The sequence below is a fragment of the Eschrichtius robustus genome, chromosome 2, assembly GCF_028021215.1.
Source record: "Eschrichtius robustus isolate mEscRob2 chromosome 2, mEscRob2.pri, whole genome shotgun sequence".
Taxonomy (NCBI): domain Eukaryota; kingdom Metazoa; phylum Chordata; class Mammalia; order Artiodactyla; family Eschrichtiidae; genus Eschrichtius; species Eschrichtius robustus.
This window is the reverse complement of record NC_090825.1, coordinates 107,681,616-107,708,320: the sequence shown is the minus strand read 5'-3', so window position 1 is coordinate 107,708,320 and position 26,705 is coordinate 107,681,616. Positions and strand designations below refer to the sequence as shown.

Here is a 26,705-nt window from a genome sequence, read left to right as displayed (position 1 = left end):
CTTCTGCTAACTTTGGGGTTTTTTTGTTCTTCTAACTGCTTTAGGTGTAAGGTTAGGTTGTTTATTTGAAATGTTTCTTGTTTCTTAAGGTAGGATTGTATTGCTATAAACTTCCCTCTTAGAAGTGCTTTTGCTGCATCTCATAGGCTTTGGGTCGTCATGTTTTCATTGTCATTTGTTTCTAGGTATTTTTTGATTTCCTCTTTGATTTCTTCCATGATCTCTTGGTTTTTAAGTAGTGTATTGTTTAGCCTCCATGTGTTTGTATTTTTTACAGATTTTTTCCTGTAATTGATATCTAGTCTCATAGCGTTGTGGTCAGAAAAGATACTTGATACGATTTCAATTTTCTTAAGTATCAATTAAGTCCATGTTGTTTAATGTATTATTTAAATCTTGTGTTTCCTTATTTATTTTCATTTTGGATGATCTGTCCATTGGTGAAAGTGGGGTGTTAAAGTCCCCTACTATGATTGTGTTACTGTCGATTTCCCCTTTTATGGCTGTTAGTACTTGCCTTATGTAGTGAGGTGCTCCTATGTTGGGTGCATAAATATTTACAATTGTCATATCTTCTTCTTGGATTGATCCCTTGATCATTATGTAGTGTCCTCCTTTGTCTCTTGTAACAGTCTTTGTTTTAAAGTCTATTTTGTCTGATATGAGAATTGCTACTCCAGCTTTCTTTGATTTCCATTTGCATGGAATATCTTTTTCCATCCCCTCACTTTCTGTCTGTATGTGTCCCTAGGTCTGAAGTGGGTCTCTTGTAGACAGCATATATACGGGTCTTGTTTTTGTATCCATTCAGCCAGTCTATGTCTTTTGGTGGGAGCATTTAATCCATTTACATTTAAGGTAATTATCGATATGTATGTTCCTATTACCATTTTCTGAATTGTTTTGGGTTTGTTATTGTAGGTCTTTTCCTTCTCTTGTGTTTCCTGCCTAGAGAAGTTCCTTTAGCATTTGTTGGAAAGCTGGTTTGGTGGTGCTGAACTCTCTCAGCTTTTGCTTGTCTGTAAAGTTTTTAAATTCTCCGTTGAATCTGAATGAGATCCTTGCTGGGTAGAGTAATCTTGTTTGTACGTTTTTCCCTTTCATCACTTTAAATATGTCCTGCCACTCCCTTCTGGCTTGCAGAGTTTCTGCTGAAAGAGCAGCTGTTAACCTTTTGGGGATCCCCTTGTGTGTTATTTGTTGTTTTTCCCTTGCTGCTTTTAATATTTTTTCTTTGTATTTAATTTTTGATGGCTTGATTAATATGTGTCTTGGCGTGTTTCTCTTTGGATTTATCCTGTATGGGACTCTCTGCACTTCCTCGACTTGATTGACTATTTCCTTTCCCATATTAGGGAAGTTTTCAACTATAATCTCTTCAAATATTTTCTCAGTCCCTTTCTTTTTCTCTTCTTCTTCTGGGACTCCTATAATTCTAATGTTGGTGCTTTTAATGTTTCCCCAGAAGTCTCTAAGACTGTCCTCAATTCTTTTCAATCTTTTTTCTTTATTCTGCTCTGCAGTAGTTAATTTCCAATATTTTATCTTCCAGGTCACTTATCCATTCTTCTGCCTCAGTCATTGTGCTATTGATTCCTTCTAGAGAATTTTAATTTCATTTTTTGAGTTGTTCATCATTGTTTGTTTGCTCTGTAGTTCTTCTAGGTCCTTGTTAAACGTTTCTTGTATTTTCTCCATTCTATTTCCAAGATTTTGGATCATCTTTACTATCATTACTCTGAATTCTTTTTCAGGTAGCTGCCTATTTCCTCTTCATTTGTTTGGTCTGGTGGGATTTTACCTTGCTCTTTCATCTGCTGTGTGTTTCTCTGTCTTCTCATTTTGATTAACTTACTGCGTTTTGGGTCTCCATTTTGCAGGCTGCAGATTCGGAGTTCCCGTTGTTTTTGGTGTCTGCCCTCAGTGGCTAAGGTTGGTTCAGTGTGTTGTGTAGGCTTCCTGGTGGAGGGGAGTAGTGCCTGTGTTCTGGCGGATGAGGCTGGATCTTGTCTTTCTGGTGAGCAGGTCCATGTCTGGTGGTATGTTTTAGGGTGTCTGTGGCCTTATTATGATTTTAGGCAGTCTCTCTGCTAATGCGTGGGGTTGTGGTCCTATCTTGCTAGTTGTTTGGCATAGGGTGTCCAGCACTGTAGCTTGCTGGTCATTGAGTGGAGATGGGTCTTGGCATTGAGATGGAGATCTCTTGGCGATTTTCTCCATATGATATTACGTGGAGCTGGGAGGTCTCTGGTGGATCAGTGTCCTGAACTTGGCTCTCCCACCTCAGAGGCACAGCCCTGATGCCTGGCTGGAGCACCAGAAGCCTCTCATCCACATGGCTCAGAATAAAAGGGAGAAAAAAAGAAAGGAAGAAAGAAAAAGATAAGATAAAATAAAATAAAAGTTATTAAAATAAAAACCAAAAAATAATTATGAAAAAAATTTTTTTAAGTAATTAAAAAGAAAGAAAGAAAGAAGAGACCAAACCAAAAAACAAATCCACCAATGATAACAAGTGCTGAAAACTATACTAAAAACAACAACAACAACAACAACAACAACAAATGGACAGACAGAACCCTAGGACAAATGGTAAAAGCAAAGCTACAAAGACAAAATCACACGCAGAAGCATACACATACACACTCACAAAAAGAGAAAAAGGGAAAAAAAAAATATATCGTTGCTTCCAAAGTCGACATCCTCAGTTTGGGATGATTCGTTGTCTATTCAGGTATTCCACAGATGCAGGGTACATCAAGTTGATTGTGGAGATTTAATCCACTGCTCCTGAGGCTGCTGGGAGAAATTTCCCTTTCTCTCTTTGTTCGCACAGCTCCTGGGGTTCAGCTTTGGATTTGGCCCCACCTCTGCGTTTAAGTCACCTGAGGGCATCTGTTCTTCGCTCAGACAGGACGGGGTTAAAGGAGCAGCTGTAGGGGGATCTGGCTGGAGGGAGGGGTATGGAGTGTGGGGTGAGCCTGCAGTGGCAGAGGCTGGTGTGACGTTGCAAGAGCCTGAATTGCACCGTTTGTTCTCCTGGGGAAGTTGTCCCTGGATCATGGGACCCTGGCAGTGGCGGGCTGCACAGGCTCCCGGGAGGGGAGGTGTGGATAGTGACATGTGCTTGCACACAGGCTTGTTGGTGGCTGCAGCAGTAGCCTTAGCATCTCATGCCCCTCTCTGGGGTCCATGCTGATAGCCGCGGCTTGCTCCCGTCTCTGGAGCTCCTTTAAGCAGCGCTCTTAATCCCTTCTCCTCATGCACAGGGAAACAAAGAGGCAGGAAAAAGTCTCTTGCCTCTTTGGCAGTTCCAGACCTTTTCCCGGACTCCCTCCCGGCTAGCCGTAGCGCACTAGCCCCCTTCAGGGTGTGTTCATGCAGCCAACCCCAGTCCTCTCATAGTTTTATTTTTGATGAAATCCAGTATATGCCTTTTTGGTGGAAGAGTTGGTAGTTTTGCACATCCATTGTAAAGAAAGCCTTGCTTACCACAATGTCATGAATATGTTTCTATTATGTCTTTTGCTGTAAGTTTTAGAGTTTTAGCTTCTTTGTTTAGATTTCTAATCTGTTTTGAGTTAATTTTTGTGTATGTTGTAAGGCTGGGGCCAAGGTTCAGTTTTCTTCCTCATATAAATATCAAGCTATTCCAGCATTATTTGTTTAAAGAGTACTTTTTCTCTGTGCATTACCTCAACATTTTGGTTGGAAGTCAGTTTACTCCATATTTGTGTGTTTAATTTCATGATGATGATGAATTTGTCAATTTTTCTTGGTCAATTTTTGCTTTAAAGCTTTGAAGCTATATTCCTGGTTCATATAATTTAAAATTATAATATGTTTGTGATAAACTGGATTCTTTCATAATTATTTTGTGAACTTTTTTTATCTCAAGTAATGCATTTTTCTTTAAAATGAGTTTTGACTTATATTACTATGGCTATATCAATATTCTTCTGATTCGTATTTTTCTGGTACAGTTTCCATTCTTTGATTTTTAATTTTTGTGACTCATGTTTTACATATATTTCTTATGAATACGATATACGTGAATTATTTGTGAAATCCAGTCTGATAATTTTCATCTTTTAACTACAGATTTTAGTTTTTAAATGTTTATTAAGATTGTTGGTATCTTTTGATTTCCTGCTTGTTGTATGTTTTTGTTGTTTTTCTCTTATCTTGTTTTCTACTGATTGATTGAGTTTTTAAAATTTCATTTTAAAAATTATATTTGGTTCTCTATGTTTTCAGTCAATTTTTGTTTATTTTTAAATCCCTCTTTTATACATTTAAACATATTAACATAATATTTTTATATTTTCTGCATATGATACAAATATATATGTCTGATTCTGCTCTCCCTTATTTTTACTGTTTTGCTTATAGTGTCTATTTCCGTCTGTGTTTTCTGAACTTTTTTTTTACTCTAAAATTATATTTGTTGAACTTTATAGAATTCTTTTGAGGCCTGGTTTAAAGGTGAATTACCCTCAAGAAGGATTTGCATTTGCATATACCAGCCACTTTGGTAGCCTCATTAAAATAAATATCTTGATGGTTTTGGACTTTACAGAGTAGACTGGTGCTGCAAATCCATAGAAGCATTTGCATTTGGTTGCAGATTCTCAGGGAAGTGGATTTTCTACCTCCACCTAGTACCAAAGTTAATACAGACACATTTTCTGTCTTTCTCCTTTTATGGTGCAAATGCAACACATGTACTACTATGTCTTCTCACACTGATCTCGTAGGTTCTTTGGGGTCCCGCTTTACGTAGGGGTCTTGAGTCTCCACTTCGTAAAGGTCTTACGCTTTATTTTCTGCCCAGTTCCCCTTGGCTCTCAAGGTCTAAACTGGTCATCAGGATTAAGCATAAGTGGGGCTTCAGTTAGCCTAATACTCTGGCTTTCTGTTCTCACTTCGTTTTTGACATGTGAGGAATCCTTAACTTCTTTCCTGTTCAGAGGTAAATAGAAAAAGTGTTCTTTTTTTCTCCTTTTGTATTTTGCTCAACATCTTTAACTGTTTTCATTGGGAATTCTTCCCACAGTGGGTTACATGCAAAGCTGCAGGCAAGGTTAAGTTGACCCATACAACCTCATTTAGATTTTTAAAAATCAAAAGCTATAATGGTTTTGTAAAGAGATGACTTACCTGAACTACTCTCCATTTTATACTTTTTGATAAATTATTAACAAATTAATAAAGCCATGATCTTCAGAAAAGCATATAATAATTGCAATAGGGAATACAACTCAAAGAGAGAGTAATGAAAAAGAATAACTGTACTGGGAGGGTATTAAATGTCTTCTGTGAGATAACATCTAGTTTGATGTAGATAAGTTACTTCATTAAAGAATGACCAGTTTGCCAAGAAATGATTTATTTTCCTTTCTTTCTGCTAAAGCTATGTCAGATCAAGGTTTTCAATGACTTTGACTTCCTTCCAATGCCTGAAAGAGCTTTTAGGAAATGTGATTTATGATATTTATTCTCTGTTATTCTTTAGGCAGAGAACACATATCACAAGCTTGAAATCTAGGATTTTAGGTTTGAAATCTAGGATTTTAATACTCTATCATTTCTTTTTAAATTTTTTTTTCAAACTTGCCCCTCATCCATGTGCCTTATCTCAGTAAATTCCATTATTATTTGTCAAGTTAAGCCAGAATCCTTGAACTTTTCTCTTCTATCAGTACTCACAGCGATTTTCTAACAAGTTTCATCAGCTAACTTCTTCAATGTCTGTAGAAGCACTTGGTTTTTTCTTATTCTTGTTCTCGTGATAGAATCATGCAACTGATCTCCTTGTCTTTGTTCTTGAACCTTTCCATCAGGAGAATTGTTTTTTCCTCAGTTAAGCAAGTAAGGAAACTTAGTAGGTTCTTGAATAAACATGGTAACATATTAATATTTTCAATAATGATTTAATCTCAAGTAGTATTCAGGATGCTTAGAAGCACTAATGCCATTTCCTTACACAAGTAAAAGACCCTAGTAACTTAGGCCAGATGTTAAGCACAAGGAAAACTGACAATAATAAGGCCAGGCACTTAACACAGATATATAATTTCCTTTTTTAAATTGAATGCTCTTTTAACAAGAAAAAGTGATTGAAGATCTATGTTTAAAGATTTGCACCAGGGAAAGAAAATGGGGTCTGGCAAACTTTGGAGGTACTAATTGAGGAAAAAAAATAGTCGTTTCAAGATTTGTATTCCCTTCCATTAATTCTATACAACAATTGATCACATTAGTTAAGAAATGGGGAAAAAGGGGGAATTTGGGAGAAGTTCAAGGAAAATTTCTTCATATGTGACATGTACTTTAAAATCATAAGTGCTGCATAGAAGCCAATGATAAAAAAGAAAAAATAAAAGAAAAGACAGTATGAATCAGATACTGTGGCCACACTTCTTGGGTTTAAATCCAGGATCATAACTTTTTAAGATTTGTGACCATGGGAAACAAATTTATTCTCTGTTCCTCTATTCTCTGATTTTAAAAACTGGGAAATTAGAAGTTCCTACTTCATAAAGTTGTTGTGAGGACTTATTTAAACAAATATACTTAATGCACTGACCCATGCTAATCACTATACAAGTGTGAAACATCTTTTCTTAATTAAAATTCACTGAAAATTCCTTTATTAATTCCTGTGTGACAGACTCTAATTAGTTACTGCAGATATGGCTCTGAGCAAATTAGTTACTGCAGATATGGCTCTGAGCAAAATGATCCCTGCTTTCAAAAATTAACAATGGAGACAGATAATATAAAGCATGCATGTAAACAAATAAGACAATTCAAACAGCGATAAGCTCTATAAAGGTAATAAAGCAGGACCACGTAATAGGGAGTGGCCTGGGTAGGGGTCACAGTTGACATGGAGGAAAGGTGATACATTTGAATAACTGAGAGGACTTGCTGATGTACTGTATTAGAATGGTAAAGAGAGTTATCAAAGAGAACTCCTAGTTTTGGTGTAAACTACTGCATAGAAATTAGTGACTGTGGTAGGATGAATAATGGACCCCCCTCCCCACCAAGACATCCATGCCCTAAAAGATAGATATCATACAAAGTATCTTCTCTGACCACAGTGAGATGAAGTTCACAATCAGTAACAGAAGGCAAATTGGAAAATTCACAAATTTGTGGAAATGAAACTACACACTCAAACAACCAATGGATCAAAGAAGAAATCACAAGGTAAATTAGAAAATGTCTTGAGGCAAATGAAATGAAAACACAATGTACCAAAACTTACAGGACACAGTGAAAGCAGTGCTATGGGTTGGGGCGGGTTGGGATTTATAGCTATAAACACTTACATTGAAAAAGAAGAAACATCCCAAATTAACAACCTAACTTTACAACCTCAGAAACTGGAAAAAGAACAAACTAAACCCAAAACTACAAGAATAATAATAATAATAATAAAGATTAAAGCAGAGATAAATGAAATATAAAATAGAGAAAATCAACAAAGCTAGAAGTTAGTTCTTTGAAAAGATCAAAGAAGTTGACAAACCTTTAGCTATCTGGCTAAAAAAGAATGAAAAAAAGACAACTAAAAAAAAAAAGACAGAAATGAAAGTGGGGACATTACAACTGATGCTAAAGAAATAAAAAGGATTATAAGAAAGTACTATGAACAACTGTATGCTAACACACTGGAAAATCTAAATGAAATGAACAAATTTTTAGAAACACAAAACCTACCAAGTCTGAATCACAAAGCAATAGAAATCCTATAAGCATACCTGTAACTAGTAAGGAGACTGAATCAGTAATCAAAAATATCCCCCCAAAGAAAAGCACTGGACCTTATGGCTTCACTGGTAAACTCTACCAATCATTTAAAGATCTAACACAAATCCTTAAATTTTAAAAATAATCAAAGTGGAGGGAATACTTCCTAACTCATTCTATGAGGCCAGCATTTTCCAGATATCAAACCTAGACTAAGACATTACAAAAAAAGAAAACTACAGATCAATTTCCCTTATGAACAATGATGCAAAATCCTCAACAAAATACTAGCAAACTGAATTCAGGAGCACAAAAGACATCTAAATCGGAAATGAAGAAGTAAAATTATTATTGTTTGCAGATGATATGATCTTATATGTAGAAAAAAATAAAGATTTTACAAAAAGCCCAGTAGAACTGATAAATAAATTCAGCAAAGTAGCAGGATATAAAGTCAACTCTCAAAAAGCAATTCAATTTCTATACACTAATAATGAACGATCTACAAAGGAAATTCAGAAAACATTTCTATTTACAATAGCATAGCATCAAAAAGAATTAAATACTTGGGAATTAACTTAACAAAGGAGGTGAAAGACTTATACAATGAAAACTACAAAACATTTCTGAAAGAAATTAAAGAAGATGTAAATAAATGGAAACACATTCCAGGTTCATGTATTGGAAGAGTTAATATTGTTAAGATGTCAATATTATCCAAAGTGCCCTACAAATTGAATGGAATCCCTATCAAAATCCCAATGGCCTTTTGTGCAGAAATGAAGAAAAAAACCTATCTTAAAATTTATAGGGACTCTCAGGAGACCATGAATAGCCAAAACAATCTTGAAAAACAGGAACAAAGCTGGAGACTCACACTTCCTGGTTTCAAAACTTACTAGAAAGCTACAGTAATCAAAACCCTGAGCTACTGGCATGAAAACAGACATATAAACCAAGGAAATAGAACAGAGATCTCAGAAATAAACCTTTGCAAATATGGCGAAATGATTTTCGACATGGGTGCCAAGATCATTCAATGGAGAAAGGACAGTCTTTCAACCAGTAGTCCTGGGAAAACTGAGTATCCACATGCAGAAAACTGAAGTTGGACCCTTAACTAATACCACATATAAAATTTAACTCCAAGTGGATCAAAGATCTAAATGTCAGACCTAAAACTATAAAACTCTTAGAAGAAAATGATATGCAAAAGCTCCACAACATTGAACTTGACAATGATTTCTTGGACATTGCACCAAAGGCACAGATTATGAAAGAAAAATAGACAAATTTCATGAAAACTTAAAACTTTTGTACATTAAAAGACATTACTAACAGAGTAAAAAGCTACAGAATGGGACAAAATATTTGAAAATCAATCTGATAAGGGATTAGAATCCAGAATATATAAAGAACTCCTAAAAACTCATGAACAAAAAAATCAAACAACCTAATTAAAAAATGGGCAAAGGACCTAATTTAAAAATGGGCAAAGGACCTGAAGAGATATTTCTCCAAAGAAGTTATACAAAACCAACAAGCACATGAAAAATGCTCAATATCACTAATCATTAGAGAAATGCAAATCAAATCCATAATGAGATATCACCTCATAGCCATTAGGATGGCTACATTCAAAATAAACAGAAAACAAGTGTTGGTGAGGATATAGAGAAACTGGAACCCTTGCACCCTGTTGGTAGGAATGGAAAATGGTACAGCAACCGTGGAAAATGTTACGCAGTTCCTCAAAAAATTAAAAATAGAATTAGTCTATCATCCAGTAATTCTACTTCTAGGTATATACTTAAGAGAATGAAAAGCCAGGTCTTGAAGAGATATTTGTACACCCATATTCATAGCAGCATTATTCACAATAGCTACAATGTGGAAGCAACCTAAGGATCCATGGATGAATGAATAGATAAGCAAAAGGTGTTATACACATACATTGGAATAATATTCAGCCTTTAAAAGGAAGGGAATGCTGACATATGCTACAGTATGGATAAATCTTGAGGACATTATTATATGAGATATGTCAATCATAAAAGGACAGTTACTGTATGATTCCATATACATGAGGTACGCAGAGTGGTCAAATTCATGGAGATAGAAAAACTAATGGAGGTTACCAGAGGATGGGAGGAGGGGGGAATGGCGAGTTGCTATTAATGGGTACAGAGTTTCAGTTTTACAAGATGAAAAGAGTTCTGGAGAAGGATGGTGGTGGTTGAGCACCAGAGTGAACGTACTCAATGCTATCAAACTGTACGCTTAATATAGTTAAGATGGTAAATATAATGTTACATGTATTCTTACCACAGTGTAAAAAAAAGTTTTTGTTTTTTGTGTTTTTTTAAAATTTATTTATTTAATTAATTAATTTTTGGCTGCATTGGGTCTTCTTTGCTGCACGGGCTCAGTAGTTGTGGCTTGTGGGCTCTAGAGCGCAGGCTCAGTAGTTGTGGTGCACAGGCTTAGTTGCTCCACGGCATGTGGGATCTTCCCAGATCAGGGCTCAAACCCGGGTCTCCTGCATTGGCAGGTGGATTCTCAACCACTGCGCCACCAGAGAAGCCCCTAAAAAAAAGTTTTGAAGGGGAATAAAGATACCCACATCTGAATCCCTGGAACATGAATGCTATCTTATATGGCAAATAAATACCTTTGCAAATAAGATTAAATTAAGGATCTTGAGATGGGGAGATTATCCTGGATTACCCAAGTGGGCCTAAAATGCAATCACATGTAGCCTATAAGAGGTAGGAAGAGAGTGGTCTGAACACAGAAAAAGAAGAGAAGGCAATGACACTAGGGAGGCAGATGTTGGAGTGTTGTGGTCACAAGCAAAAGAATGTTGGTAGCCACCAGAATCTGGAAGAGGCCAGGAATGGATGACACCCTAGGGACTCCAGAGAGAGCACAGCTTTGCAGACACCTTAATTTCTGGTCCAGTAAAACTGACTATGGCCTCCAGAACTGTGGGACAATACATTCCCGTTGTTTTATACCACCAGCTTTGTGGTAATCATCACTACAGTCATAGGACACTAAAACAGTGACATTTACTATAGTGGGGAAAACTAAGAAGAGGTTTCAGTACAGATAAAAATAAAGTTTTTGATTTAGACATTATTTCTGAGGCACATATGAGAATCTGATAATTTACATCAAACAAAAATGTAAAGCAAAGGAGCCAAATGTGGTACCCTAGGGAGAGAGCAGAGCAGAGCAGAGAGCAGGGTCCAGGCTTGAGTTCCACAGTATGGGAACACTGGGAAACCAAGGAGAGATTGAGAGTCCAACAAAAGAGGGCATTTGCTGTCCTTGACAAATGTAGTTATTGTCAAGGAGAGATAAAAACAAGACAGGATTGGTTGAAGACCCTGGTTAATAAGGAATTAGAGGGAGCATGGAGCTGTCAAATTTGTAAAAATGGTAGGTGTATTTAGCCACATTTGCTAGGGTATTAAAAATCCGAGCACAATGTGGAGTTTTGTAGAATTTGAGAAAACTCCATTTGAGACACCTATATTCCTTTCCAGCTTGGAAAAGAAGAAAACATATTCCCAAATGTAATTGCCAATTGTCTACTATTAAACAAATGTATTAAAACTGTCTCAATTTTACACAGCAACTCCAAAAACGGGTATTAATCTGAATTTGGATATATGGGATGATTTACTTGCATTTAAAATGCATTTAAAAACCACGGCAGGTAAAAATAGATAAAATTTATATATTAGTAATGACCAGCTAATGAGTGTGTCACATGATAAAAAAATTTCTTGGGTTTCCCTGGTGGTGCAGTGGTTAAGAATCCGCCTGCCAATGCAGGGGACATGGGTTCAATCCCTGGCCCGGGAAGATCCCGCATGCCGCGGAGCAACTAAGCCTGTGCGCCACAACTACTGAGGCTGCGCTCTAGAGCCCACGAGACACAACTACTGAACCCCGTGTGCCTAAAGCCCATGCTCTGCAACAAGAGAAGCCACAACAATGAGAAGCCTGTGCACTGCAACGAAGAGTAGCCTCCACTCGCCGCAACTAGTGAAAGCCCGTGCACAGCAACGAAGACCCAACACAGCCAAAAAACAAACAAATAAATAAATTTCTTGTATTGTCCCCTTTCCTCAAATTTTCCTACTCCTAGAAAGCAAACCCTAATGTGAAAAATGATTTGATCCAAGTATAGACCATTTTTAATTTTACAGAGCAGAAACAATCATGTAACAATACTGGGTTATTTTTTCATGTACAAAGTGTTTCCCTATTGGGACATTATTTCTGATTTGAGAAAGAATAAGGAGGAAATAATTTTGTTAAGAAGGAAAAAAAGACACAAACGTTTTCTTTAAAGATAATATAAATACAGTGTTTATGGCTTTTGATCTGTTGAATGCAGAGAGAGAGCCACAGAATTTTAAGGATGCTGGTCTTCACATCCCCCTTCCTTATCACCTGGGGAGGAGACAGAACAGTGTAAATTTAACACTGGCTTAAACAGCTACACACCTGCAGTGGACAGAAACTGAAGCTGAATTTCTTTCATAGGAGCCTGGGAATTATAGCCTATGTGTATAGCTGAATTTTGCTGAAGCAGTGAGTGCTGATTAAGGCAGTTAAATGAATAAAGGACATCATTAAGAGTGACCTTGTGGAAGACCGGTTAATGAGTCTAATTTTTTGATAAACAGATTTTTAGGTTGGAGACAAGACAGCTGAGTAGAAGAACCAGAGTGCAACTCCTCTCAAGAAAACACCAAAGTCACAATAAACTGTTGAATAACCATTGACAAAAATGACGGGAATCTACCAAAAAAGATATTCTACATCTAAAGACAAAGAAGAAATCCCAGCGAGATGGGGGCAGACACAAGAAGCAAGAGGAACTACAACCCTGCAGTCTACGGAACAGAAATGGCAATCACAGAAAGTTAGACAAAATGAGACAACAAAGGAATATGTTCCAGATAAAAGAACAAGATAAAACCCCAGAAGAACAATGAAGTGAACTGGAGATAGGCAATCTACCCAAAAAATAATAAAGAGTAATGATAGTAAAGATGATCCAAGATCTCGGAAAAAGAATGGAGGCACAGACTGAGAAGATACAAGAAATGTTTAACAAAGAGCTAGAAGACATAAAGAATAAACAAACAGAAATGAACAATATAATAACTGACATGGAAAACACACTAGAAGGAATCAATAGCAGAATAAATGAGGCAGAAGAACGGATAAGTGAGCTGGAAGACCGAATGGTGGAAATCACTGCTGTGGAACAGAATAAAGAAAAAAGAATGAAAAGAAATGAAGACAGCCTAAGAGACCTCTGGGACAACATGAAACACACCAACATTTACATTATGTGGGTCCCAGAAGGAGAAAAGAGAGAGAAAGGACCTGAGAAAATATCTGAAGAGACAATAGCTGAAACTTCCTTAACATGGGAAAGGGAACAGTCACCCAAGTCCAAGAAGTGCAGAGTCCCATACAGGATAAACCCAAGGAGGAACACACTGAGACACATATTACATTGATAAAAATTAAAGACAAAGAGAAAATATTAAAAGCAACACTTGAAAAGCAACAAATAAAATACAAGGGAATCCCCATAAGGTTATCAGCTGATTTTTCAGCAAAAACTCTGCAGGACAGAAGGGAGTGGCATGATATATTTAAAGTGATGAAAAGGAAAAACCTGCAACCAAGAATACTCTACCCAGCAAGGCACTCATTCAGATTCAATGGAAAAATCAAAAGATTTCCAAACAAGTAAAAACTAAGAGAATTTAGCACCACCAAACCAGCTTTACAGCAAATACTAAAGGAACTCCTCTAGGCAGAAAAGAAAAGGTCACAACTAGAAAGAAGAAAAACACGAATGGGAAAGCTCACAGGTAAAGGCAAACGTAGAGTAAAGGTAGGAAATCATCCACACACAAATATGATATCAAAACCAGCAACTGTGAGGAAAGTACCAATGCAGGATATTAGTAATGCATTTGAAATTGAGACAAGCAACTTAAGACAATCTTGTCTATATACAGACTGCTATATCAAAAGCTCATGGTAACCATAAACCAAATATCTACAATAGCTATACACATAAAAAAGAAAAAGGAATCCAAACACAACACTAAAGATAGTCATCAAATAACAAGAGAAGATAATAAAAGAGGAATGGAAGAAAAAAGACCTACGAAAACAAATCCAAAACAATTAACAAAATGGCAATAAGAACATACATATTGATAATTACCTTAAATGTAAATGGATTAAATGCTCCAACCAAAAGACATAGAGTGGATGAATGGATGTGAAAAGAAGATTCGTATATATGCTGTCTACAAGAGACCCACTTCAGATCTAGGGACACATACAGATTGAAAGTGAGAAGATGGAAAAAGGTATTACATGCAAACGGAAATCAAAAGAAAGCTGGAATGGTAATACTCATGTCAGACAAAAGAGACTTTAAAATAAAGGCTGTTACATGAGACAAAGAAAGACACTACATAATGATCAAGGGATCAATCCAAGAAGAAGATATAACAATTGTAAATATATATGCAACCAACACAGAAGCACCTCAATATATAAGGCAAATGCTAATAGCCATAAAAGGAGAAATCAACAGTAACACAATCATAGTGGGGGACTGTAACACCCCACTTACATCAGTGCACAGATCTTCCAGACAGAAAATCAATAAGGACACACGGGCCTTAAATGACACATTAGACCTGATGGACTTAATTAATATTGATAGAACATTTTATCCAAAAGCAGCAGAATACACATTCTTTTCACATGCACATGGAACATTCCCCAGGATAGATCACATGCTGGGCCATAAAGCAAGTCTCAATAAATTAAAAAAAACTGATATCATATTAAGCATCTTTTCTGAAAACAAAGCTATGAGATTAGAAATCAACTGCAAGAAAAATACTGCAAAAGAATACAAACACATGGAGGCTAAACAATATGATACTAAATAATTAATCGATCGCTGAAGAAATCAAAGAGGAAATCAAGAAATATCTAGAGACAAATGAAAATGAAAACATGATGAAACAAAACCTATGGGATGTGGCAAAAGCAGTTCTAAGAGGGAAGTTTATAACAATACAATCTTACCTCAGGTAACAAGAAAAATGACAAATAAACAACCTAACCTTACACCTAAAGCAACTGGAGAAGGAAGAACAAACAAAACCCTAAGTTAGTAGAAGGAAAGAAATTATAAAGATCAGAGTGGAAATAAATGGAATAGAGATGAAGAAAACAATAGAAAAGATCAATGAAACTAAAAGTTGGCTCATTGAAAAGATAAACAAAATTGATAAACCTTTAGGCAGACTCATCAAGAAAAAAGGAAGAAAGCCCAAATCAATAAAACTAGAAATGAAAAAGGAAAAGTTACAACACCACAGAAATAAAAAGGATCATAAGAGACTACTATAGGCAAGTATTTGCCAATAAAATGGACAACCTGGAAGAAATGGACAAATTCTTAGAAAGGTACAATCTCCCAAGATTGAACCAGGAAGAAATAGAAAATAGGAACAGACCAACCACAAGCACTGAAATTCAGACTGTGATTAAAAAATTCCCAACAAACAAAAGTCCAGGACTTTTGCTGGCTTTACAGGTAAATTCCATCAAACATTTAGAGAAGAGTTAACAACCACTGTTCTAAAACTATTCCAAAAAACTGCAGAGAAAGGAATACTCACAAACTCATTCTATGAGGCCACCATCACCCTGATACCAAAACCAGACAAAGATACCACAAAAAAAGAAAATTACAGAACAATATCACTGATGAACATAGACGCAAAAATACTAGCAAACCGAATCCAACAATACATTAAAAGGATCATACACCATGATTAAGTGGGAGTATCCCAGGGATGCAAGGATTTTTCAGTCTCCACAAATCAATCAGTATGATACATGACATTAACAAATTGAAGAATAAAAACCATATGATCATCTCAATAGGTGCAGAAAAATCTTTTGACAAAGTTCAACACCCATTTATGATAAAAACTCTCCAGCAAGTTGGCGTAGAGGGAACATACCTCAACATAATAAAAGCCATATATGACAAACCCACAGCTAACATCATACTCTACGGTGAAAAGCTGAAAGTATTTCCTCTAAGATCAGGAACAAGACAAGGATGTGCACTCCTGCCACTTTTATTCAACATAGTTTTGGAAGTCCTACCCACGGCAATCAGAGGAAAAAAGGAGTAAAAGAAATCCAAATTGGAAAAGAAGTAAAATTGTCACTGTCTGCAGATGATATGGTACTATATATAGAAAATCCTAAAGATGCTACCAGAAACCTTCTAGAGCTCATCAATGAATGTGGTAAAGTTACAGGACGCAAAATTAATACACAGATTTCTGTTGCATTTCTATACAATAACAATGAAAGATCAGAAAGAGAAATTAAGGAAACAATGCCATTTACCATCACATCAAAAAGAAAAAAATACATAGGAATAAAGCTATCTAAGGAGGCAAAAGACCTGTACTCTGAAAACTGAAAGACTTTGATGAAAGAAACCGAAGATGAGGCAAACAGATGGAAAGATATACCATGTTCCTTGAATGGAAGAATCAATATTGTCAAAATGACTATATTACCCAAGGCAATCTATAGATTCAATGTAATCCGTATCAAGTTCCCAATTACATTTTTCACAGAAGTAGAACAAAAAATTTAAAAATTTGTGTGGAAACACAAGATACCCCAAATAGCCAAAGCAATTTTGAGAAAGGAAAATGGAGCTGGAGGAATCAGGCTACCTGACCTCTGACTATACTATAAAGCTACAGTAACAGTTTTGTACTGGCACAAACACAGAAATATAGACCAATGGAACAGGATAGAAAACCCAGAAATAAACCCACACACCTATGGTCAACTAATCTATGACAAAGGAGGCAAGGATATACAATGGAGAAAAGACAGTCTCTTCAATAAGTGGTGCTGGGAAAACAGGACAGCTACATGTAAAAGAATGAAACTAGAACATTCTCTAACACCATTTACAAAAATAAATTCAAAATGGATTAAAGACCTATATGTAAGACTGCATATTATAAAATTCTTAGAGGAAAACATAGGCAGAATACACTTTGTCATAAACTGCAGCAATATCTTTTTGGATCCACCTCCTAGAGTAATGAAAATAAAAACAAAAATAAGCAAACAGGACCTAATTAAACTTAAAACCTTTTGCACAGCAAAGGAAACCATAAACAAGAGGAAAAGACAACCCACAGAATGGGAGAAAATGTTTGCAAATGATGCAACTGACAAGGGATTAATCTCCAAAGTATACAAACAGTTCACGCAACTCAATATGTAAAAAACAAACAACCCAATCCAAAAATGGGCCAAAGATCTAAATAGACATTTCTCCAAAGAAGACATACAGATGGTCAAAAGCACATGAAAAGATGCTTAACATCGCTAATTATTAGAGAAATGCAAATCAAAACTACAATGAGGTATCACCTCACACCAGTCAGAATGGTCCATCATCAAAAACCTTACAAACAATAAATGCTGGAGAGGGTGTGAAGAAAAGGGAACCTTTCTACACTGTTGGTGGGAATGTAAATTCGTACAGCCACTATGGAGAACATTATGGAGGTTCCTCAAAAAACTAAAAATAGAGCTACCATATGATCCAGCAACCCCACTCCTGGGCATATATCTGGAGAAAACCTTAATTCGAAAAGATACATGCACCCTAAATATTTATTGCAGTACTACTTACAATAGTGAAGCTATGGAAGCAGTGTACATGTCCATGAACAGATGAATGGATAAAGAAGATGCTGGTACATATACACAATGGAATATTACTCAGCCATAAAAACGAATAAAATAATTCTATGTGCAGCAACATAGATGGACCTAGAGATTATCATACTAAGTGAAGTCAGAGAAAGACAAATATCATATCACTTACATGAGGAATCTAAACAAATGATACAAATGAATTTACTTACAAAACAGAAACAGACTCACAGACTTAGAAAACAAACTTATGGTTACCAAAGGGAAAAAAGGGGGAGGGCGTAAATTAGGAGGTTGGGATTAACATATACACACTAGTATATATAAAATAGGAATCAACAAGGACCTACTGTATAGTATAGGGAACTCTACTCAATATTCTGTAATAACCTAAATAGGAAAAGAATCTGAAAAAGAATAGATATATGTATATGTATAACTGAATCACTTTGCTGTACACCTAAATCTAATACAACATTGTAAATCAAATATACTCCAATATAAAATAAAAATATAAAAATTAAAAAAAATAACATAAATACAATGTTTAAATTCTGGGAAAATATTTAGTCTTTTTCCAGCCATATCACATTAGATACCTCTATCTGTGGATGCCATGACTATAAAAGATCATTTTGCATGACTTAATTAGCTTGAAATATTAATTTATAAGCAATATGTATTTTGACAACATAATATTTTCTTTCATATATTTAAAAATCATTAACTGGCCTAATTAAAATAGATGATAGAATTTTTTTCCAGAAGCAGTACTTAAAAATTTAAAAATACTTTCTCAAGGGCCCAATTAAATAAAATCATAAATGAAAAGAAAGTTACAATTAACACCAGAGAAATACAGAGGATCATAAGAGATTACTATAAATAATTATACATCAATAAATTGGACAACCTATAAGTAATGAAGAAATTCCTGGAAATGTGCAATCTCCTGAGACTGAATCAGGAAGAAATAGAAAGTAAGAAAGACCAATTACCAGTAATGAAATTGATTCGGTAATCAAAAAACTTCCAATAAACAAAAGTCAAAGACCAGACAGCTCCACAGGTGAATCTACCAAACATTTTAAGAAGAGCTAATGCCTATCCTTCTCAAACTATTCCCCAAAATTGAAGAGAAAGGAACACTTTCAAATTCATTCTGTGAGGCCAGAATTGCCTTTATACCAAAACTAGACAGAGACACCAGAAAAAAAGAAAATTACATTCCAATATCCCTGATGAATATAGATCCAAAACTCCTCAACAAAATATTAGAAAATCAAATTCAACAATACATTAAAAGGATATTACACCATGATTAAGTGAGGTTTATCCCAGAGTCGCAAGGATGGTTCAATATCGACAAATCAATCAATGTGATACATCATGTAAACAAACTGAGGAATAAAAATCATATAATTATTTCAATAGCTGCAGAAAAAGCTTTCTACAAAATTCAACATTCATTTATGATAAAAAAAACTTTCAATGAAGTGGGTATAGAGGGAATATACTTCAACATAATAAAGGCCAGATATGACAAAACCACAGCCAACATCATACTCAATGGTGAATAGGTGAAAGCATTTCCTCTAGGATCAGGAACAAGATAAAGATGCCCACTCTCACCACTTTCGTTCCACATAGTATTGGAAGTCCTAGCCATAGCAGTCAGACAAGAAAAACAAACAAAACAAAAAGAAACTCTTAGATACAAAGGGTTGACTGCCAGAGGGAGAGGGCGGGGGGTACATGAAATAGGTGAAGGGTATTAAGAGGTAAAAACCTCCCGTAATGGGCTTCCCTGGTGGCGCAGTGGTTGAGAATCTGCCTGCCAATGCAGGGGACACAGGTTCGAGCCCTGGTCTGGGAAGATCCCACATGCCGCGGAGCAACTAGGCCCGTGAGCCACAACTACTGAGCCTGCGCGTCTGGAGCCTGTGCTCTGCAACAAGAGACGCCGCGGTAGTGAGAGGCCCGCGCACCGCGATGAAGAGTGGCCCCCACTCGCCACAACTAGAGAAAGCCCTCGCACAGAAACGAAGACCCAACACAGCCAAAAATAAATAATAAATAAAATTTAAAAAAAAACCAAAAACCTCCAGTAATGAAATTAGCAAGTCAAGGTCCTGCCATATACAGCAAAAGGAATATGGTCAGTAACACTGTAATAACTTCGTTTGGGAACAGATGGTTACTAGACTTATGGTGGTGACCATTTCATAATGTATGCATATGTCAAAGCACTATGCAGTATACCTGAAACTACATAATATTGCAAGTCAACTTTTTCTATTAAAAATTTTTTAAAAAATACTTTCTTCATAGATGAGTACACCTGAAGTGAGGCAAAAGAGAGCACTGTCTTCCGTTAAAAGGGGAAGTCCTTTTAGTACATAGAAATTTTTTTAAGAATCCCACAAGATTTCCAAATTATAGAGCAATCATTATATATATACACACACATTGATGTATGCATTTGCACATGCAGTAAACATGAATATGTATACATTTATGTTCATGCATATATGAAATAAATATATTAAATATATATATATATATGAAATAAAACATACCCAAATCCCCCAATGAGTGTTTGTTTCCTAACATGGACTAACATGCAGAAGTAATTTATAACACCCACCCCCACCAAACATAGAGATAACCAGATTGCTTTTGCTCCTGGGAAGTCCCTGGGAGGGAAGGAAAAAATTCCTACTTGATATGACAAGAGGTGCTTCCTGGGAAATTCAAACATGTAACTAGAAACACACTGACGTCTTGGTCATAAGAGAACTCTCAGGGCAGGGCAGCTAAGCTTGGACTTGCATGGGTTCTGCGTCTGTAACACAGGTTACCTAAGTAGCTGTGTGCCGGCTTTTCCTCCACAACTTTGATTCTTCTTGCTCCAGCAGGTATCACCAACACTTCTACATAACCTGTAAGAGTCAATAAAACATGAAATAACATCTTGAGTTTTTTCTAATTCCTCTTTTCTTCATTGACTTGCCCTATTTTTCTTTTGGTTTTGGCTTTTGCTGTGATACTTCAATACCTATGTAAAGAAAAAAAATTATGTATAAAAGCTGTCATAGGTTCAAGTGGAGAAGTTTCTTGGAAAAACGTTGAGAATACAACGCTATCAAGAGCAAGTAGGTGACTGTAAAGCTCCCTGACAGCTTATGAATTATGAGGTGAGAAAAAAGCACAATGGGACAGCCTGGTTAGAAACACAGTGAATCTTGGAACAGAGCAAATAACCTTAAGTTCCGCTCATGGAACTCCTTTAAGTTAGAAAGTGTGGGGAAGGAGCAAACACAGCTGGAGAGCATACAGATGGCGGATGTCTGGTCCCTGAAGTAGTTGAGTATGGGACAAGAGAGACCAAGCCCTCTCTGGAAGATTAACCAAGGGTTTTGAATCTGGGGCTGGAGAGAAGTGTAAGGCCACACCAAGCAATCTGGTATCACCCTGGAAGGTGTCCGACGGCTAGGAGCAAGATACAATGAGGTGTTTCTTAGGAAATATTCTTCAGCAGTGGTTAGGAATGCAATGCTTGAAGTGAAATAAGACGGTAAGATAAAGCTGGATAGAAGAGAAAGTGTGCATAAAAAGTCAAAATCAAGACTTCATTTGGTGCAGAAAAGAGCAGATGCCAACTTTTGGCTGAATAGTTATGCTTTAAAATTATATTAAAATAACATTTAATAGTCTTCTTAGGACTTCTGTGTAGCTACATATAGCCCTGATAAAAGTCTAATTTCAAAGCTACGTTAAAAAGGTATAACAGCTAATCCCAGAGTTGTCTCCTGTTGATCAATAATTCAAATTCCTGAAACTGTTGACAATTATTTGGTGTTTACCAAAAGGTAACAGACACCCCACCTGGTGGCAGTGCCTGGGATTAGAGGTCTGTGCTTTTCAAATCAACATTTCCATTAGCAAATACTACTTACTCAATTTAACCATTTTTAGTAACACCAAATCATACAAGCACTTCCACTTTGTTACATGAACACAATATGCAGCAATGAAAATGGAAACAAATGTTTACTGTCTATTGGTATATTGAAGTAAGGTAAGAAGGTCTGTGTACTCAATGAGCTTATAATTGAATTAGAAAGACAAGGCACAAATATCTTACATAAAAATGAGTTAAATAAAACTTCTAAATTTATGTTAAAAAGATCATATTCAAAATAATATGGTTAATTCCCTGCTGAAGAATGTAAATCAATGTTGTTTAAACTGTCCCCCTTCTCTGATCACATCAATACTCAAAAGTTTCGCTGCTATTTTAACTTACAGAAGTGGGATTTTTTTTCCTTTTTTTCTTTTAAATGGTTATATACATTACTTATGTTTGAGAAACACTCCCATCAGCAGGAATCACAATGATTCAGAGGAGAGAAGATTTCACATAGTCAAGGAAAGCTTCATAAAGAAGCAAATAGATTAACTGTCTTTGAAGAATGGATAGAATTTGGATGTACAGGTGACCCTTGAACAATGCAGGGGTTAAGGGCACTGATCTTCCATGCAGTAAAAAATCTGAGTATAATAAATAGTGAACCCTCTGTATCCGTGGTTCCACATCCGTAGATTCGAACAACTGCAGGTCGTGTGGTACTATAGTATTTACTATTTTTAAAAATCCACATATAAGTGGACCCATGCAGTTCAAACCTTTGTTATTCAAGAGTCAACTACATACAGAAAAAGAATGAGTTCACTGAATGTAAAGAAAAGTAAATAGTAAGTGGTATTTTTAGGACCACATAAATATAATAATTCTGACAGAATGAGAAGGTGTAAGAATTTGGCTATAGTAGGAGAGTTTAAATGCATGCCCAGGACACTGAATTTATCCATTTGAAGCTACTGAACATTCTACAGCAAGGAATGAGGTAGTTAGACACTGGTTTGGAGAGGCTTTATCTGACAGCAGTATGCAAGATGCCCAGCGATATAGTTGTAGATAACAATGTCAGGAGGCTAATGTAAAAATCCAGGAGTGCTAGAGGCTAAGGTAGAAAAACTAGAAGGCATAGTAAAGAAAACAAATTCTGAATTTGAGAACCAACAGAAAGTGGGGAAATAAACATTGAACACAATTCTTCATTATTACTTATGTGCAAATGCAGCCATCATTTATAGGAACATGGAAGTCAAGTTTGGGTAATAATCTGACGTTTGGCTTTGCAATTTGTTTTTAACAAAACAGTATAACACACCAGTAAAAATATCCAGTAAGAACTCTGGAACTTCTGGAACTCCAGGGAAAGGTCAGCCTGTTGAAGTACCTTTGTGAGGCAGTAATTTAAGCCATGGGAGTTAACGGAGAAAACTGAGAGACAGGAGAAGTCAAGGATTCAACCTCGGTGACAGTTATGTTTTTTTTTTTAAATTTATTTATTTAATTTATTTATTTTTGGCTGCATTGGGTCTTCATTGCTGCGTGCGGGCTTTCTCTAGTTGCGGCGAGTGTGGGCCACTCTTTGTTGCGGTGTGTGGGCTTCTCACTGTGGTGGCTTCTCTTGTTGCAGAGCACGGACTCTAGGCACGCGGGCTCAGTAGTTGTGGCTCGTGGCTCTAGAGCGCAGGCTCAGTAGTTGTGGCACACGGGCTTAGCTGCTCCGCAGCATGTGGGATCTTCCCGGACCAGGGCTCAAACCTGTGTCTCCTGCATTGGCAGGCAGATTCTTAACCACTGTGCCAACAGGGAAGCCCTATGGTTTTTAACAGAGAGACTGAAAAAAAAAAATTAGGAAAGAATACAGAGAAGGAATAATCATGAGAGGTAGAGATCTGGCTATTTTGATGTAGTAGTATCTTAAGAATTAGAATATTTTAAAAAGAATTGTTGGTACAAAAAGCGTACAAACATCAAAGAGAAAGGTGACCAAGGAGAGTCCACTGGATGTCACAATCAAGAGGTAACTGTTCATCTCTGAGCAAATAAATTTAGTAATGTGTTTGGAGAAGATGATAAGTTTCGGGATGCTGAAAAAGAAGAGTAGATAGAGAAAAGTAGAGGAGAGGTAGTAACTGTAAATTCCTGTTTGAGTTTAGCAGTAAACCCAGAGGTATGTTGTATTTTAGGACAACAGTTACATATAAGTTTATAGTTATATCTATATACTATAGATAGTATAGAGCAATATATAATACAGAGCAATTCTCCATTATTCAATTGAAAAGGCTTGGAGGACAGGTGAGTTAGATTGAGTTTAAAGAAGAAAGAGAGGAAGAAAAATATTAAGCAAAGACATTTGAAGAGGGATAGCCAAAGACTGAGGCTCTAGATATTTTTCAGTAAATAAGCCATTTAGCACAATTGAGAATGCACATTTTTAAAAGAAGTGAATATACGAGTGGCTACTGCTGAGCTCAGAAGTTGAAATAAAGCCTGTGATGTCAAGGTCATAAATTTGATCCTCACGTTGGACAGTTTGCTTTGTACATAGGAAGATCCTATTTCATAACCAGAGATCCCATTCTTAATCAGCCATCTTAAAACGCCCAAAGTAATCATTATCTTCTCGGTACTATTGATGATAAATGCCACATTTTGAACAACTGCTATGTGCTAGTCACAATTATAGATAATTTATGTAAATTATTTCATCTAGCCATAATGATACCATCCAAGGTAGATATTTAATAGACTGAAAAATAAAGGTAGAGGAAAAAACTGCCTTTTTCAAGATTTCCTTGTCAGTAATTAGCTGACGCAAGCTTTGAACGCAGATCTGTCTGATTCCAGCTATGGCCTGCTGCTACTATTTCACAGGGTAGAATACATGACACTATGACTCTCTTATTGCATACAAATAAAAGCATACAAATAAAAAGCATACAAATAAAAAGCATACAAATAAAAAGCCTAAGAGCATGTGTTCCTTGTACAGGATTAGTATCATCATCTCTTGTACTAAGAATAACAGATTTTATGCCCACCTTCTTCTAAATGTAGATTGATAACTATATAGTTGCACAAGTGGCCAAATACACAATTTACCTTTAAAAATCCCTTAAAAAATTATCCCCTGGCCAGGCAAGTTACAATGAAAGACATGATAAATGTACTAAGGAAAAAGAATTCTCTTCTTAAGTTGATTTTCTAGCTCCAACAAAAATGATTTAGCAAACTCTAAATAGAGCACAGGGACTGAAAACACCCACATGTGTCTGTACTTGTGTTACTCATACAATATATACAGTGTGCATGGCCAACTGGACCAAATAAGGCTACAATTCCTTCAAGAAATTTTAGGAAGTCCATAAACTACAAGGATAAAATTGTCTCAAGAGAAATGAATACCACATTCCTAAAGTCACAAGTAAATGAAGCCCACGATATAATTAAGGACTCATACAGATTTTTATTTTTTTAAGTCTTAACAATGTAATGTTTCATTATTAATTAAATTAACAAATGTTAATGGATCACACACTATACTGGTCACTGGGAATAGGGTATTGAACAACAGTAGCCATGATACTTTTCCTCGCTGATATTTAAAGTCTAGCAGGAAAGGAAAGACCAAAGGGTGTAAAATTACAAAATTACCATACAACTGAACTGTACAGATGCAAATATGGTAAGCGTCACTAAACTAGTTGGTGATAGGAGGTAGAGGTTGTTCAGGGAACACTTCATTGAAGAAGTGACATTTGAACTGAGATCTAAGTGACACTAGGAATTAACCAGGCAAAGCTAAGAGGAAGCTAACAGAACAATATTTTTAAATGCAAGGTGCTAGAGAGAGCATGGTCAGTTTGAACATCTGTAACAGATCTGGTGGCTGCAGCTTAGAGAAGGAAAGTGACCTTGGTGTGAGATGATGCCAGAGAGACAAGTAGGAACAATACCATACAGGGCCCTATAGTCCAAGTTAAGAATTCTAGTCTCTTCCCTGTAAGCAATGTTAAGCTAGCAGAGAGTTGCAAGGAAGACAGATTGTTGTAAGGAAGTAACATTATTAGTATCTGATATTCCCAATATCGTAGGCATTTTAGACATTTTCCAAATAACAGATGCCATTAATATAACTTACAAACAAACTAATAAACAAAAGTAGAAATTAAAGTGCAATAAAAACAAAGGAGATTTGAATTAGGAATCTGGGGGGAAAATGTATCCACCTAACTGCAGTCAGAATGAACCACATTACTGATTTTTAACTGTTATTTCTGTTGTCAATGCTTAGTTTAAAAATTAAGTGTTATTACAACTAAGAAAAAGGTACCAGTGCTGAATGTGCATCAGTATTCTTCAGTGAACTGTTTCCATGCAAATTAAATAACTATGCAGGAATAGTCTTCAAAAATTCTAGTGTCTTTAAATCTCTTCAGTCTTTCAGACTTGATTTGAACTTCTGCACTATAAAAACGTCTCCCATCACAATCAGGCTGAAAAGCTTATTATAATTGCACTTCTTAGGGGAAAGTATAAGAGCCTGTTACAGCTTCGTCTGACTACTCTAAATGAGTTCTGACAGATTTTGACTTGTAGGACCTGTCACCTTTTTTCACAGCTTTGGAGGTTGAGATTTTGATCTGCAATTTACCCTGGGCCTTAGTTATTTTTAGCCTTCAAGTTCTTCAAGCTCACTTATCTTTTATTCTGCTGGGGCCTAGAAAAAGGTTATTATATTCAGCTTTCGAGGGCTGTGTCTAATTTTCTTTTCTGAAGGACTTTTTAAAATCTAGAATGAACTCAGTCTTCTTGATTATTCAAATGTAAATGGCTTATTCTTTGTATCAAAACAAATACATATTTTTAGGTCAGGTCTTGGTATTTGAACAAGAAATGTAAAACAGGAAAAAGTTGATGTATGTAATGTAAGAATATGAATGATAACGAAAATATAATCATAAATACTAAGATAGTTCAATAGATAGATGTCTAGGTAAGACACTAACGTAAACATAGAAATGTCTGCTTCCTCTCCGTAAGCTTGAGGGCTTCAGTATAAAGCATTTTCTGTATATAAAGCTTATTTGCGGGTTATTATATTTCAGTACAGATAATATCACTTTTTGTTGTGGATCACCTTAAAATTCACGCTACATAGATCAGTCATCATCAGTTCATCCTC

The 26,705-nt window shown here is 36.0% G+C and overlaps 1 protein-coding gene across 1 annotated transcript in view; it reads right to left on the bottom strand.

The window, feature by feature from the left end:
* The window catches only part of ADAMTS19 (ADAM metallopeptidase with thrombospondin type 1 motif 19), a 296,035-nt gene that overhangs the window by 69,458 nt on the left and 199,872 nt on the right, over positions 1-26,705 (bottom strand). The window contains exon 16 of the mRNA XM_068534394.1: positions 20,460-20,540. Within this exon, the coding sequence (XP_068390495.1) occupies positions 20,460-20,540 (81 nt within the window). The remainder of the gene's footprint in view (positions 1-20,459; positions 20,541-26,705) is intronic.